Raw genomic sequence first — 14813 nt, 5'->3', positions numbered from 1 at the left:
TGTCACCATGTTCAATGTAACCATGATCAATGTCATTGTGTTCAATGTAATCTTGCCACTGTACCATTGTTTTCAATATCACCGTGCTCAATAATATTGCATTCAATATCACCGTGTTCAATATCGCCGCGTTCAATATCGCTGCGTTCAATATCGCCGTGTTCAATATCACCTTGTCAATATCACCGCGTTCAAAATCACCGTGTTAAATATCACCGTGCCAACATAATCGTGTTCAACGTAACTGTACCAATGTAACCGCCTTCAATATCACCACCTTCAATATCGCTGTGTTCAATGTCACCGTGTTCAATGTCACCGTGTTCAATGTAACCGTGTTCAATGTAACCTTTCCACTGTACCCATGTTCAATATCACCGTGCTCAATATCACTGCATCTAATATCCCCGCACTCAATATCCCCGCGCCCAAGGTAATCATGTTCAATATCACCATGCCAATGTAAACGTGTTCAATGTAACCACATTCAATCTCACGTCATTCAAATATCACCATGTCAATGTAGCCATGTTCAATGTCACCGCATTCAATACCGCCGTGTTGAAGATCATCACATCCAATGTAACCGCATCCAATATCACCACGTCCAATATCACCATGCCAATGTAACCGCGTCCAATATCACCGTGTCCAATATCACCATGCCAATGTAACCGTGTCCAATATCACCGCGTCCAATATCACCATGCCAATGTAACCGCGTCCAATATCACCGCGTCCAATATCACCGCGTCCAATATCACCATGCCAATGTAACCGCGTCCAATATCACCGCGTCCAATATCACCATGCCAATGTAACCGCGTCTGATATCACCGCGTCCAATATCACCATGCCAATGTAACCGCGTTCAATATCACCGTGTCCAATATCCCCGTGCCCAATAAACCATGCCAATATAACCGTGCCAGTGTAACAGTGCCAATATAACCGTGCCAGTATAACGGTGCCAGTATAACGGTGCCAATATAACCACGTTCAATACCTATCCAGGAGATAACTGGTTCCCTTCAATCTGTGCACTCAAACTGTATAATTCCTGGTGACCACAGAGACGTGGGTTCAATGTAAAATCAGGTTGGATTCAACAATAAATCAACAGCTCCAGAGGGACTTGACAAAATCCTATGCAGGCCAGGGTATTTTTAACACTGGAACCCTGTCGAGCACACTCATGCACTGCATTCATTCCAAATCACCAGATTTGTTAAGATCCACCCAGTTTACCAACACCGCCACACCTCCCCATCCCAAAATCCCTGTCTGGGTTGACTCCAGACTTCTGCAGCAGATAAAACTGGAGTCCCTCTAATTGAAAGCATGGAAGCACTGCAGTGAGTTCAAGCTTCTTACCTCAGTGCCTGTTGAGTATCAGTGACACAAGGTGGTGTGCCTAACTCTCTGACACAAACTCCTAATCACCTTAACGGAGCCTCTTCTGTACCAGCCGAATGTCACTGCCCCCCTTCAGCCTGCCTTCCAGAACAGCGGCTCTGGCTCTGTACAGACTGTACATTATGGAGAGGTTCCCCTTCACACAAAGCCCCAAGAATCTGAAACTCTGTCCTGCACCACTTCCCCAGTCCCTTGCATTTACCTGTCTCTAGACTCACTCACGCATGGCAACCTGGAGGTTATCAGCTTCGAGATCCTGTTTCAAAATCTTTGTCCCAGCTCCTGAATGTTGCCTTGAAGGACTTCAACAGTATTCTACCGATGTCATTGGGTCCAACATGAGGCCCCTGCACTCCTCCAATTCTGGCCCCCTGTGCACCACACCACCCCCCCCACCCCCGATTTTAATTGTTCCCCCATCGGCACCTTGGCCCTAAGCTCTGAAATTCCCTCCCTGAACCTCTTCCACCTCTCTTTCCTGTTTCAAGACAGACTTTAAAATCTCCATCTTAGTCCGAGCTTTTGGTCACCTGTCCAATATTTACTGAAACGGCTCAGTGTCAATTATAGTCTGATGATACTCCTGTGAAGCAGCTTGGGGTGCTGGGCTGCATGAAAAGCGCTCTAGGGTTGCAAAAGGTTGTTGTTGTGTTAACAGAGGCAGATCCCTCTGATACACTTGGAGAGAAATAGTCAATGCGCACCTTCCCATGATGGCATGGTCTGCCCCAGCACCATTATGGTTGTTGTGAGTGCTTCAAACATATTGTGCAAACAGGCAGGTTAATACTTGTGAGAGAAACAGTGTAATAAGGTAATGGGGCTAAAATCAGAACAAATTACCAGCCCTTCAGTAATGAGGTGGCTGGTCCAAGACGGAACCGGCCAGAGAAAATCTTCAATCATGCTCACCTTTCCAGCCACTTCCACTGCAGAAAGCGATCAAAATACATACTTTCTTGGTATTCCGTAAACGGAGCTCCACAGAGGTACTGATGAGGAGCCCTATTCCAAACAAAACAATCGGCATTTAGTCCTGGGAGAATGACAATAAAGCAGCCAACGACAATTCGTTCAAATAGTCGCTTGGTAGTACAGAACTTCAATCTTGCGGAAAAGGGAGACACATTGTTGAAGCTTTCTGTCTTGCTCTCATCAGGACAAATGCAAGAATGCCAAATTTCAAACGATCACAACAATTCATACCACAGGGGAAAAGGGTGTTGATTGGTTGGCAAGTTGATTCTGATTGGCCAAAGTATTGTCATGAAGAAAGTAATGGGGAACTATAGGCTCCCCAAGCTCCCAGGTAACTTAAAAATGGTGTAAGGCTTAAACATATTCCTTCCTTCCCGAGTGCGATGACAGCTACAACCAATTTAAGATAATCATTCAAACTTGTAATGCAGCTTATTTACACTTGCTAGAAGCAACACTCATTGATACACAGGGACCCATTCTCTGCAAACAAAAGGAATATGTTCAAACCTTGCATCTTTGTTGAATTACCCAGGAGCTTTGGGAGCCCCTAGATCCCTGTTGCTTTCTCCATGGCAACGCTTTAGCCAATAAGGGTTGACCTGCCAACCAATCAGCCCCCTTTCCTCCTACAGTATAAATTTGTTGCGATTGTTTGAAATTTGGCATTCTTGAATTTGTCCTGATGAGTGCGACAAGGAAAAACTTCAGCAACATGTCTCTCTTTTCAGCAACGTACAATTCACTCAATGTGAACAATGCTTTTTCAGGGAGAGGGCAGTTTGACCTCCCATGACCTGTGCTCCAATTTAGCTTCCTCGGAGAAAGGAGGTGGTGAGAAGCAGCTGCTATACTAAGCCACTCACACCTCCTTTAACACAGAACAAAGAGCCTGCAGCCAAACAGAGATTAAATTCCATTCCTGTATTCTATGCTGAGAACATTACTACAATATAAGTACTAGCCCAAAACCCACCAATCAGCAGTCAATATAGAGTCACCTCTTGTGTTCCAACAGATTTTGCAAATATCTCCAGCCAGAATAGATCGCTAGGCTGATTTCAATACAGAAAGTAAGAGAGCGGGAGTAAAGAGTGGCAAAAGCTGGGAAGTGCTGTTCCACTAGAATCAGTGCTGGGACCACTGTTGCTGACAATTTACATCAGCCATCTGGACTTTGGAATCAAAGAAACAATTCCTAAATTTGCGGATGACACGAAGTTGGGTGGGTTAGCCAATACTGAGGAGGGCTGCAACAAATACAGGAGGATTTGAATAAACTTGCAGAATGGGCAAATAATTGGTAAATGAAGGTCAACACAGATAAATGTGAGGTAGGACATTTTGGTCGGAAGAAGGGTGACTTATTAATCGGAAGGTGCGAGTCTCGGTGGGGTAGAGGAACAAAGAGATCGCGGAGTACAAATACATCAATCACTAAATCTGCGTCACAGGTTAGCAAGGTCATTAGCAAAAAAACAAGCAATGGGCTTTATTTCCCGAGGGATAGAATTGAAAAGTAGAGAAGCTACGCTAAACCTGTACTGAACCTTGGTTAGGCCACATTGAGAGCAATGCGTGCAGTTCTGGTCACCATATTATAAAAAGGATACAGAGGCACTGGAGAGGGTACAGAGAAGATTTACAAGGATGATCCCAGAAACGTGTGGGGTTACATATCAGGAAAGGATCGACAGGCTGGGTCTCTTTTCTCTGAAAAAAGGCGACTGAGGGGGTGACCTAATCGAGGACTTTAAAATTCTGAAAGGTTTTGATCGAGTGGATACTGAGAGAATGTTTCCTCTTGTGGGGAAGAGCAGAACTAGAGGCCATCAATATAAGATCGTCAGCAAGAAATCCAATAGGGAATTCAGGAGATACTTCTTCACCCAGAGAGTGGTGAGAATGTGGAACTTGCTCCCACAGAGAATGGTTGAAGTGAATAGTATCGATGTATTTTAGGGGAAACTAGACAAACATATGGGGGAGAAGGGAACAGAGGGTTACAATGGTAGGTTTAGATGAGGAAAGATGAGAGGAGGCTCGAGTGGAGAATAAACATCAGCATGGCCTGGTTGGGCCGAATGGCCTGATTCTGTGTGGTAAATCCTATGAAAACTAGAAAATTCTAATTTAGAAAGTGATGCAAACCACCAAAAAATGCTGCTGAATTTCACACAAGAAGCAGTGCTTTGAATCGAGCTCAAAATTCTGGAGCTAGTCTGTACCTTTCACATATTTTCTTCATGTCAAGCTTGGCTCACAGTTCATAGAATCATGGAAAGGTTACAGCACAGGAAGAGGCCCCGTCTTGTCTGTCTTGTCTGTGCTGACTCTCTGGGAGTTTAACTCCTCTACCCCTGCTCCCCTACCCTCTTCCCCACACTCTGCAAAGGTTTTCTCTGTTGCCACCACTTGGTACCACCCTTGCCCAAGGTCAGCAGGCCATGAGGTCATCTGCGCCACAAGGATGATGCATGAGTGCAGGTGTCGATTGTCACAAGTGCTGTCTTTTGAGATGTCACATTAAACCGAGTTCCCTGCATTCTCCGGTGGGCATAACAAATCAAGCAGAACTTTGTTTTTGAGAAAAATAAAAGAGAGGACGGAGTTCTACTGCGCTCCTGGCCAAAACTCACCCCTTAGCCAAGGCCACAACAAGTGAAGTGACTATTCTCAGCTTGTGGCTTTTTGCTGTGTTCGTATGAGTTAGATGAGTTACTTGTTAACCACCAGTGACTCCACTTCAAAAGTAGCTCACTGGCGTGTGAGGCAACCCCGAGAAGATTCATGACTCAAAATAACCAGAAGACAAGATTCAGGTAACTTCACACCACTAAATACAAACAGATAGGAAGTGGAAATGGGTTAGGGTTAGGTCCATTTGGTTTATTTGGGATATTCCATGTGGTACCAAGCTTCTATTATATTTTCAATGAATAGCACAAAGCAGTGTGTGATATTCTGAACTGAATTAGAGGCACTTTACCAAATTATTGCTGAAAAGAGAGCCATGTTGTCAAAGCTTTTTGTCTGGCACTCATCAGGACAAACACAAGAATGCCAAATTTCAAAGGAAAACAACAATTTCTACTTCCTTTAGTTCTGTACTACCAAGTACACTCATGACTAAGGTGCCTTCTCAGATCAGAGACAAACATACTGCAAGCACGATTTAGGTGACTGAATGAATGAATAAGATCGAGGTACCTCTCAGGAAATGGCTGTTAAAAGGCTTGATGTTAAACTGGGAAGTTTCACTTTGTCTGAATGCAAAAGTAAAAACAAGTAGCACAGTGCGCTCTTTCGTGAGTGTGGACAAGTGAGTAATTCATTGGGCCTGAAGACGAGAGCAGTCAGGCAAATTTTACTCATGCATGACTAAACGGGCAGTTAGCAGTTCAGCGTCCCCTGTGTAAGGTCAGGAACAGGCTCATGGAGAGGGTGAGGAGTGGCATGGACAGTTTGGGCTGAATAGTGTGCCATACATCCTATGTAATAGGGTGACCCTAACTTGCCAGCCGCATTGAGGTAGAGGATTGTTGACCTGGCTTGTGTCCTTATTCCCTGAGCCAAGTAACCCATGCTCCTCTTTGAATAGTGCCGCGCGATCCTTTAGGTTCGCCCGAGGGGGCAGCCGGGGCCTCGGTTTAAGGTCTCATCCACAAGGCGACATCCCCAACAGTGCAGGGCTCCCTCAAGCACAGCACAGGATTGTCAATGTCGATCGTGTGCTGAAGCCTGTGGACCCTCAAGCCACTGCGTCAAGGCTAAGGGCTGCGTCAAACCCTGTCCTTAAATGCGGTGTGACCCAAGCCAGTACATCACTCTGACATCCCAGGTGAGCAAGGCAGCCAGTATTGGGCCCAGTCGCGGTTATTTGGTGCACTGATGGTGAGGGGCTGAGAGGTAAGGGAACTTTTTTTTTTAAATTGCAAAGTAAGGCTGAAAAATGTAGCAAAAAGCCACCACAAATAATTACTCAGAGTGCACAGTGCCAAAGCAGACACTGTTTGATGGCCGTATGACAGTAATTCGCTATCTTTCACTCAGGCATGCTCCAGGGACACATTGACCTGATGAACTCTGGACAGTTACTCACTTTAGACAGTCGCTGAAGATATCTTTGCAAGGGCTTTTGTCAAGGCTCTCGATGCACTGTTTGATGTGGAACTCACTGATTTCTGGCATGTATTCTGAGGACTGTGAGGAGTGAGAGGAAAAGTGGTTTAAGAGTAGAGCCGTCTGACTAAACAACAAGACAAGATGTTACACACAAAGAGAAAACAGACTCAGTAAAATTGCCCAATCTAGTACTGTGGTAAATACCATACACTGGCTGTGGAAGGGGATGATGTTGGATGTGGGGATTCCTCTCCCCTGCTTTTATCCATGTGGATATACTGCAAGGTACAATGGTACAGTGGTTATATCACTGGGCTCGTACTATCAGAGCAATCCAGAAGCCTGCTCTAATGACCTGGAGACGTGAGTTCAAATCCCATCGTTACCTTAAACATTCACTCCCTCCACCACCGACACACAGTAGCAGCAGTGTGGACCATCTACAAGATGCACTACAGGAATTCACCAAGGCTCCTTTGACAGCACCTTCCAAACCTGCAACCACTACCATCTAGAAGGACAAGGGCAGCAGATGCACGGGGACACCACCACCTGGAAGTTCCCCTCCAAGTCACTCACCGTCCTGACTTGGAAATATATCGCCATTCCTTCACTGTCGCTGGGTCAAAATCCTGGAACTCCCTCTCTAACAGCACCTTGGGTGTACCTACACCACATGGACTGCAGTGGTTCAAGAAGGCAGCTCACCACCACCTTCTCAAGGGCAATTAGGGATGGGCAATAAATGCTGGCCCAGCCAGCCAGCCACGCCCGCTCCCCTGGAGGAATACATTTTAAAAAGCATGGCAACTTGGGGGAATTTACATTCAATTGATCAAATGAAATCTGGAATAAAAAGCTAGTAATGCCAAGGACAAGACGACTGCTTTTACTTCAGGTTTCCAGCATCTGCAATATTTTGATGAGGTGTTAAATGTCATACCCACAACCACAATCCTGGATATGAAAAATAAGCGAGAGGAATAAAATCAGTTCAAAAGAATTGCATTGATGTAGCACCTTTCATAACCTCAGCATTTCCCACAATGCTTTACAATCAGGGAAGCACTTAGGGCAGACAGAGTGGCAGTTTAATGCTGCATCGGAAGGACAGCACCTCTGACAGTGCAGCACTCCCTCAGTCCTAACCCTCTGACAGTGCAGCACTCCCTCAGTACTGGCCCTCTGACAGTGCAGCACTCCCTCAGTACTGACCCTCTGGCAGTGCGGCACTCCCTCAGTACTGACCCTCCGACAGTGCTGCACTCCCTCAGTACTGACCCTCCGACAGTGCAGCACTCCCTCAATATTGACCCTTGGATAGTGCAGCACTCCCTCAGTGCTGACCCTCCGACAGTGCAGTGTTCCCTCAGTACTGTCCCTCCAACAGTGCAGCACTCCCTCAGTACTGCCCCTCCGACAGTGCAACACTCCCTCAGTACTGCCCCTCCGACAATGCAGCACTCCCTCAGTACTGACCCTCTGACAGTGCAGCACTCCCTCAGTACTGACCCTCCGACAGTGCAGCACTCCCTCAGTACTGACCCTCCGACAGTGCTGCACTCCCTCAGTACTGACCCTCCGACAGTGCAGCACTCCCTCAATATTGACCCTTGGATAGTGCAGCACTCCCTCAGTGCTGACCCTCCGACAGTGCAGTGTTCCCTCAGTACTGACCCTCCGACAGTGCAGCACTCCCTCAGTACTGTCCCTCCGACAGTGCAGCACTCCCTCAGTACTGCCCCTCCGACAGTGCAACACTCCCTCAGTACTGCCCCTCCGACAATGCAGCACTCCCTCAGTACTGACCCTCTGACAGTGCAGCACTCCCTCAGTACTGACCCTCCGACAGTGCAGCACTCCCTCAGTACTGACCCTCTGACAGTGCAGCACCCCCTCAGTACTGACCCTCCGACAGTGCAGCACTACCTCAGTACTGACCCTCCGACAGTGCAGCACTACCTCAGTACTGACCCTCGGACAGTGTAGCACTCCCTCAGTACTGACCCTCTGACAGTGCAGCACTCCCTCAGTACTGACCCTCTGACAGTGTAGCACTCCCTCAGTACTGACCCTCAGACAGTGCAGCACTCCCTCAGTACTGACCCTCTGACAGTGTAGCACTCCCTCAGTACTGACCCTCAGACAGTCCTCCAAACGTTTGTTACTCTCCTCCTTATTGTTCACTGAGATCTGGGTTTCAGATTGTCTGCAACCTTTGAAACCATGCCCTCTACACCTAAGCCCAGGTCATTCATATATCTGAAAGAGCAGTGGTCCTATTATTGAGCCCCGGTATTGTATAATTGTATAATGTATTGGATAATAAAAGCCATGGTATTGTTTATGCAAGTCTGAAGAATAGCCTTCATCGCTACTCTCTTTCTGTCTCTCAGCCAAATTACCCACACTGGTCTTCAAATCTGCTTGAATTTTGCTAAAGAGTCTGTGGCACTTTGTCAAACATTTTTCAACGCCCTAGCACCCAATAACCTCACCATCCCCAAACCTCTCTGTGGATTGAAAGAATTTAACCGAGCTCTGTTAATGGCGAACTATCAGTGTTCCAAATGTGTGGAGGTGGCCAAGGTGGGAGACTGGCCGCTCCAAATTCAACACTTAAAAGGGATTTCCCTTTCTTTTTACTGCTTGGCCTAGGATCATAGAGCAATTTGACTGACTGGCTGCTCGATGTTGGAGGGGTACAGGTCACACAGGGACTTGTTGGAAATGGGGCCCTTACTCAGGCCTGAGGGGAAGAGAGAGACAAAGGTTCCGGCCGCTCAGCAGCTCAAGCCCAGCTCGGAGATGTTAAGTGCAGAAACATCTGGGCAACATTCCTCGAGACGGCAGCTGCAATCTTTTGTGGCCTTTGTGGTCATTTCTCACAGCCTAATAACGGCAGCACAGCCTCCAAAAGCCCCATTATACTGCAGGCTATCAGAGATCGGGGCCTGTTCTGCCTCCCAGTAGAGGTAAGGGTGTCGGACCGGTGGACATTTGCCTCCGAGTCCGTTCCAAAATTGGCGAGGCAACTTCACGTCTGCTCCCCAATCCATGGTCTAGATCCACCAGGGCGATCGGTGGGGAGGGGAGAAATGGAGGGAAGTTGCTGGAAAACCCCATCATTTTGTTGGGATTCCCCTATGGAATGCCAGTCGATAAATCAGGTTTCGGTTCCGTACCCCTGCCGTGAGAAATCTCCGAATGACCTCATCAGCTTTCTCCTTCCTCTTCTCATCAGGAGTCACCTCATAATCAGCCTGGAAAATACAGAACAACAAGCACACGCCATTGTTAGTGCTTGAACCTCGAATTCAGGCAGGCTTCTCGTCATCCGCAATGTCCCGCTGGATAATGGCCTCACTGGTAACAACTGCAGCTCCGACAATCCCCACTGCCCATACCCAAAAGGAGCAAGAGGCCACTGCTAAGAATACTCAGCCCTACACCATTGGCGCTCGTGAGGTAGCAGTTTGCTTTTTGAAGGGACGCGGGGAATATCGGTTGGAGATTGTTATCTCCTGTTATGACCGATGCAGTTGGTAAAGCGGAATTATTTAAAATTCCCAGAGGGAAACTTTAAACAACTGTCATAACCTATATTTTTAAGTGTTATGTTTGAGATGCGACTCTAAATTCAGGAATCAGGCCATAAATTCTTGAGGTTTTACATTAAACCTATTGAAACATTTTATTAATTTACACAGGTTAAAAATATATGTCCACATGGCTGCAAATTACTACTATCATAACTTTTAACAAATTCCCAAACTAATCTCCATTAAGGCAACAGCAACCCATAGACTTAACCAAACACCAGGAAAAGCATTTTCACCTTATGAATTCAAAATGAGGTTCTTTTCACTGTGGAGCCAGTTGGAGGCTTGCAGCTGCCTTTTGATCTTACATTGCCTCTGCCTGAACACCTGAAAACTACTGAAGTTATACCTACCACCACTGATTGAATTCAAGCACTCATTGTCTCACCAGTCTTTTTGAACTTCACCTTTTAAAAATGAAACCCCATTCATTGTACCAATTTTATTAGTAATATAAACATATGGGCTAGAAAGGCACAAAGTTTTCACCCCAGCTCTTGAATGCTCTGTTCAAATAAATGCAAATACACTCTACCTCTCTGTTTACATCTCAAACTAGTACATATCAAAGTACCAGACTCACTGACTTTAATCTAATTAAGACACACCCGCAAACTAAACCCCTATTTTAAAAGAAAAATATCTTCCAAAATATTATACACATTAATAGCTTCATGACAACTCGTCTGAGAGACAGCACCTCACTCAGTACTGCACTGACTGTGTCAGCCGAGATGACAAGTCTCTGGAGTGGGGCTTGAACCCAAAGCTTTGTGGCACCATAAATGAGTGATGTAATCAGTGACAGTGAAGACAATCACTGGTTTCTGGAACATCTGATCCAGGCAGAATGCACAACAGAGGGTTTTGGACCAGAGACACACACATTCCCCGACACACTCGATGTGTAACTTGTCCCAGGGTGCAGCGGGTATCACAGCCGCCTGGCACACAACCTGGTGTGAACTGGGGTATATCAATGGCCAAGCCTGTGCTTTGCTGGCTCGCAAGGGATTACCGTCACGGAGCGCTGGGGGCCATTTGGGGGCTTTACACTCATGTCCGCACCAATGTGCACCCCACCTCAACCTTCTTTCTAACACCAGACCTTGGCGATCCAATTTAGTGTTCGGCAAGACAAACAATACTGCCCAGAACTCCAAACTCCCAAAACTCAACCGGGACAACAGACTGAAGCCAAAACAGTCACTTGACAGAGTCACCACGGTCCAAGACTCCATGCTTGGACTCGTGTGCTTTCCAGCCGCAAGGTAGGAACACATCTGGAGGTCAATCAGAGCCTAATGGCTCCAAGGCACATCCTGAGGCCAATTAGAAGGTCCTCGAGTTTTCTCTAAAAGGATAGGCCTTCCTTCCTTTTTTAATCATTGCACCATAAGGGGCATCTGATGTGTGAGTGACCTCCCTCCATCTTGTATAGACAGATAAGCTGACAAGTGGTCAAACAATGCTGTTGGCGAGCAGCAGGAGGCGCTATTTTCTATGACGTGACGCATGACATATTGGGTTGCTTGAATCTTATGGGAATGTTGGCAGTAATTGTGAGGTAAGACCACGTGATTATCTTCTTGGGTGAGGGCTGGGGAAGGTGGTCTGATATCAGAGGCAAGGGGATTCCTGAATAAGTGGCAACTTAGTTCTAGAGTGAAGCTTTTCTGAAGCTTTTTCCCCATCAGACTGGGAAGCCTGTTTTATTTGTTTTGAGCACCTTGTGTACTTATTCAGCGCAGAGAGGAGTGGAGACAGTGGACAGCCAATAAATGTGGCAGAATTAGAGAGATTGTTATCTCAGTGCCCCTCCTCCCGGTAGCCTCAAACTGTGCTGACAGTGATATAATGAACCTAAGGTGCTAAACTTGTTCAGTATTGTGTTAGCCCCAGTAATAGGGACCATGAAACTATCATCGATCGTTCTCAAAGCCCATCACTGATGTCCTTTCGGAAAGGGACTCTGCTGTCCTCGCCCGGTCTGGCCTACAAGCCACTCCGCTATTTAAGAAAGGGGGAAAATCAGGGGTTATAGACAGTTAGCTGAAGATCTGTTATAGGGAAATTTCTCAGGTCTATCATTAAAGACAGAGTGACTGAACATCTCAACAAGTTTCAGCTGGTCAGAGACAGCCTGGATTTGTAAAGGGCTGGTCATACCTGAGGAATGTGATTGAGTTTTTTTGTTGGAGTAGTGACTGAGATACTGGCCAGCGAAATGTCTACGGATGTTACTAAAATGGACTTCCATTCCATAAAGCCCCTCACAAGAAACTGGGAGCTCAAGTTGAGGCTTATGAAATGAATGGCAAATTCTTGACTGGCTGGGAAAGTGGCTGAGTGACAGGAGACAGGCATGAGGGATAATGGACAGGTCCTCTCATTGGCTGGATGTGACTGCTAGTGCCCCACAGGCAGCTGTGTCAGGGACTCAACTATCCATCATATGTATTCACTACTGTCATGAAGCTATTAATGTGTATTCTTGGAAATTATTTTTCTTTTAAAATAGAGGTTTAGTCTGTGGGTGTGTGTTAATTGGATTAAAGCCAGCTAGTCTGGGTGCTTTGATGTGCACTAGTTTTGAGATGTAAGAGAAGTTGAGTGCATTTGCATTTTGTTGAATAGAGCATTCAAGAAGGGGAATGAAATCTGACACCGAGCTAGCAGAGACCAAGCAATGTTTATATTACTAATAAGAGTGGTACTAAGAAAGGGGTTTTATTGTTAGAAGAGGTGGAGCTCAAAGGGATTGGTGATACAATGAGAATTTACATTCAGTGAGGTGTGCTGGGTATAACAGATAGCAGTTGTGTGTGTGCAGGGGCTGAGTGGCCTACCCCTGTTCCTATCTTCTATCACTGCGAACATAATAAAGCAAGCTTGTGCGGTACAATCCTTTAGAAGGCCAAGGTCTCAAATGGGCCTTCATCTGTTCCCCTGACCATTCACAGGAAGGACACTCCGGTCATGAAAGAAGAGTTTTGGATGGACAATCAGGAATATGAGGAATGAGCGTGGCTCCAATGGATTAATACTCCAGAGACACTGGGTCATGCTCTGGGGACCCGGGTTCGAATCACAGCTGCGATGTGCCATGCTGCCAATTGTGCTCGCCCAGGCACTTCAGCCGGAAGGCATCAGGTAAAGGCTGGAGGGAAGTCAAACCTATTCTCGTGGTATCTTTCAACAATTTACTTCACTAGAAATGAGAGCAGCAGTAGCAGCTATTGGTATGGTGGTTTCTCATTCAACATCCCGACAATTTGCTCAAGTAGCTCAAACGTCCATGTTTGCAGCTTTTCCCTCTTACATGTACCATACCAGAGATTACTGTCAGCACTTCACTTTTTCTCGCAAATCACCAGCTTCCCTTCCCTTCCTCTCTCCTCCCCTTTAACTCGCACTCCATTAACTGTCAGCCAAAGCCAAAAATAAGCCCTCTCGTGCTGCACTGCACCCTGGGTATGGGCACGCCGACATTCCCGCGTACGCAACAATTCTTCTCACTGGCATCTGGAGTCCTCAACGGGACTGCTCGAACCTTGACATTTCAGTCTGCTCCTGCCACTGCCTTCTGCTGCATTAAGTTTATTTACATCCCACCTCTTCTATCCCCACCTCCGCAAGAGGGAAAAAACACCATTCCCCAAACAGCCACCTCTCCGCCACCCCCCAACAAAAAAACAATGCCCGGCGACCACCATCCAGCCCGCAAGGTGAACGCCCGGTTTTGATTGGTCAGTCGGCCTGTTGTGTTTGGCCCTGTGACCGGTCAATCGCTCTCCCAAAGTCATGGGCACAGTTGAACTTGTGAATCAAAGCAGGTCTAGTTTGGCCTCTGGGCCATTCAAGGCCATCGAGCACTTCCACTGCCATCCAATGTAATAGGCCGTGATGACAGATCTAACATAAACACTCTTTCATTATTGGAGGCCTTATTGTCTCTCCGAGAAGAGGGTGATTGACGTAGGCCCAAGCAGAGCACAGCGCCATGACAGAGAGCTAGGCAACCAACAAGGTCCAAGGATCAAGGGGCCTGTTCAACTAATGTTTTGGTAAGGTTGCCGCCTCCGGCTGGGCATATTCTGGGAGGTGTCATCGCATGAGCTCCCACCTTCAACTGCCCCTCCCCCACAATGCAGCCATTGGTTGTCCAACATGTCAATCAACATGTCAACCTCACCTTCCCAAGGCTTTTCAGTGTGCCCCCCACCTCACCCCCGCCCCCCACCACCCCCTCGCCTGGTTTTGACTTTTGAAAATCTGGTTGCCCTGACGATTTGGACTCATGCCGTGCTTGTAACACGGCTGAAGTTGCCGAGGCGGGGCACAAGGTGTGCCAGTTAAGCAGATGCCAGGCTGCATGGGGGAGAGAGTTTGGGCTGGCAACTAAATAGGGTCCAATCTCCAGGAGGTTTGCATAGGTGGGAAGGATGTAGCAAGGGAAAGACTTCTGATTGGCTCTCGCATGTCATCCAATCACGAGGAATACAATGAGAAGCGTTGGAAGGGAAGGGGGGATGAAGGGGCGGTGTTTCGATCTCAATGGTTGGCTGGGCAACAGCAATAAACTGGCTCCTCAGTGATTATCAGTGAGTGCTGTCTGCATGTGGTGATGTGCCATGAACGCATGGCTGGACCTGAAAGTCAGCAAACACCTCGCGGAGTTAATTACATTAC

The 14813-nt window shown here is 47.0% G+C and overlaps 1 protein-coding gene across 5 annotated transcripts in view; it reads right to left on the bottom strand.

The window, feature by feature from the left end:
• The window catches only part of grk5l (G protein-coupled receptor kinase 5 like), a 126844-nt gene that overhangs the window by 26375 nt on the left and 85656 nt on the right, over nucleotides 1–14813 (bottom strand). For 2 of the 5 annotated variants that reach the window (XM_078565667.1, XM_078565670.1), the window contains 3 exons: nucleotides 9705–9782; nucleotides 6497–6597; nucleotides 2329–2421 (listed from right to left, as the gene is read on the bottom strand). In XM_078565667.1, coding sequence (XP_078421793.1) covers nucleotides 2329–2421; nucleotides 6497–6597; nucleotides 9705–9782 — 272 coding nt within the window. The remainder of the gene's footprint in view (nucleotides 1–2328; nucleotides 2422–6496; nucleotides 6598–9704; nucleotides 9783–14813) is intronic. The other 3 variants (XM_078565668.1, XM_078565669.1, XM_078565671.1) reach the window with 3 other exon arrangements.

Source organism: Cetorhinus maximus, chromosome 20, assembly GCF_964194155.1.
Source record: "Cetorhinus maximus chromosome 20, sCetMax3.hap1.1, whole genome shotgun sequence".
Taxonomy (NCBI): domain Eukaryota; kingdom Metazoa; phylum Chordata; class Chondrichthyes; order Lamniformes; family Cetorhinidae; genus Cetorhinus; species Cetorhinus maximus.
This window is presented reverse-complemented; position numbering and strand designations above follow the sequence as displayed.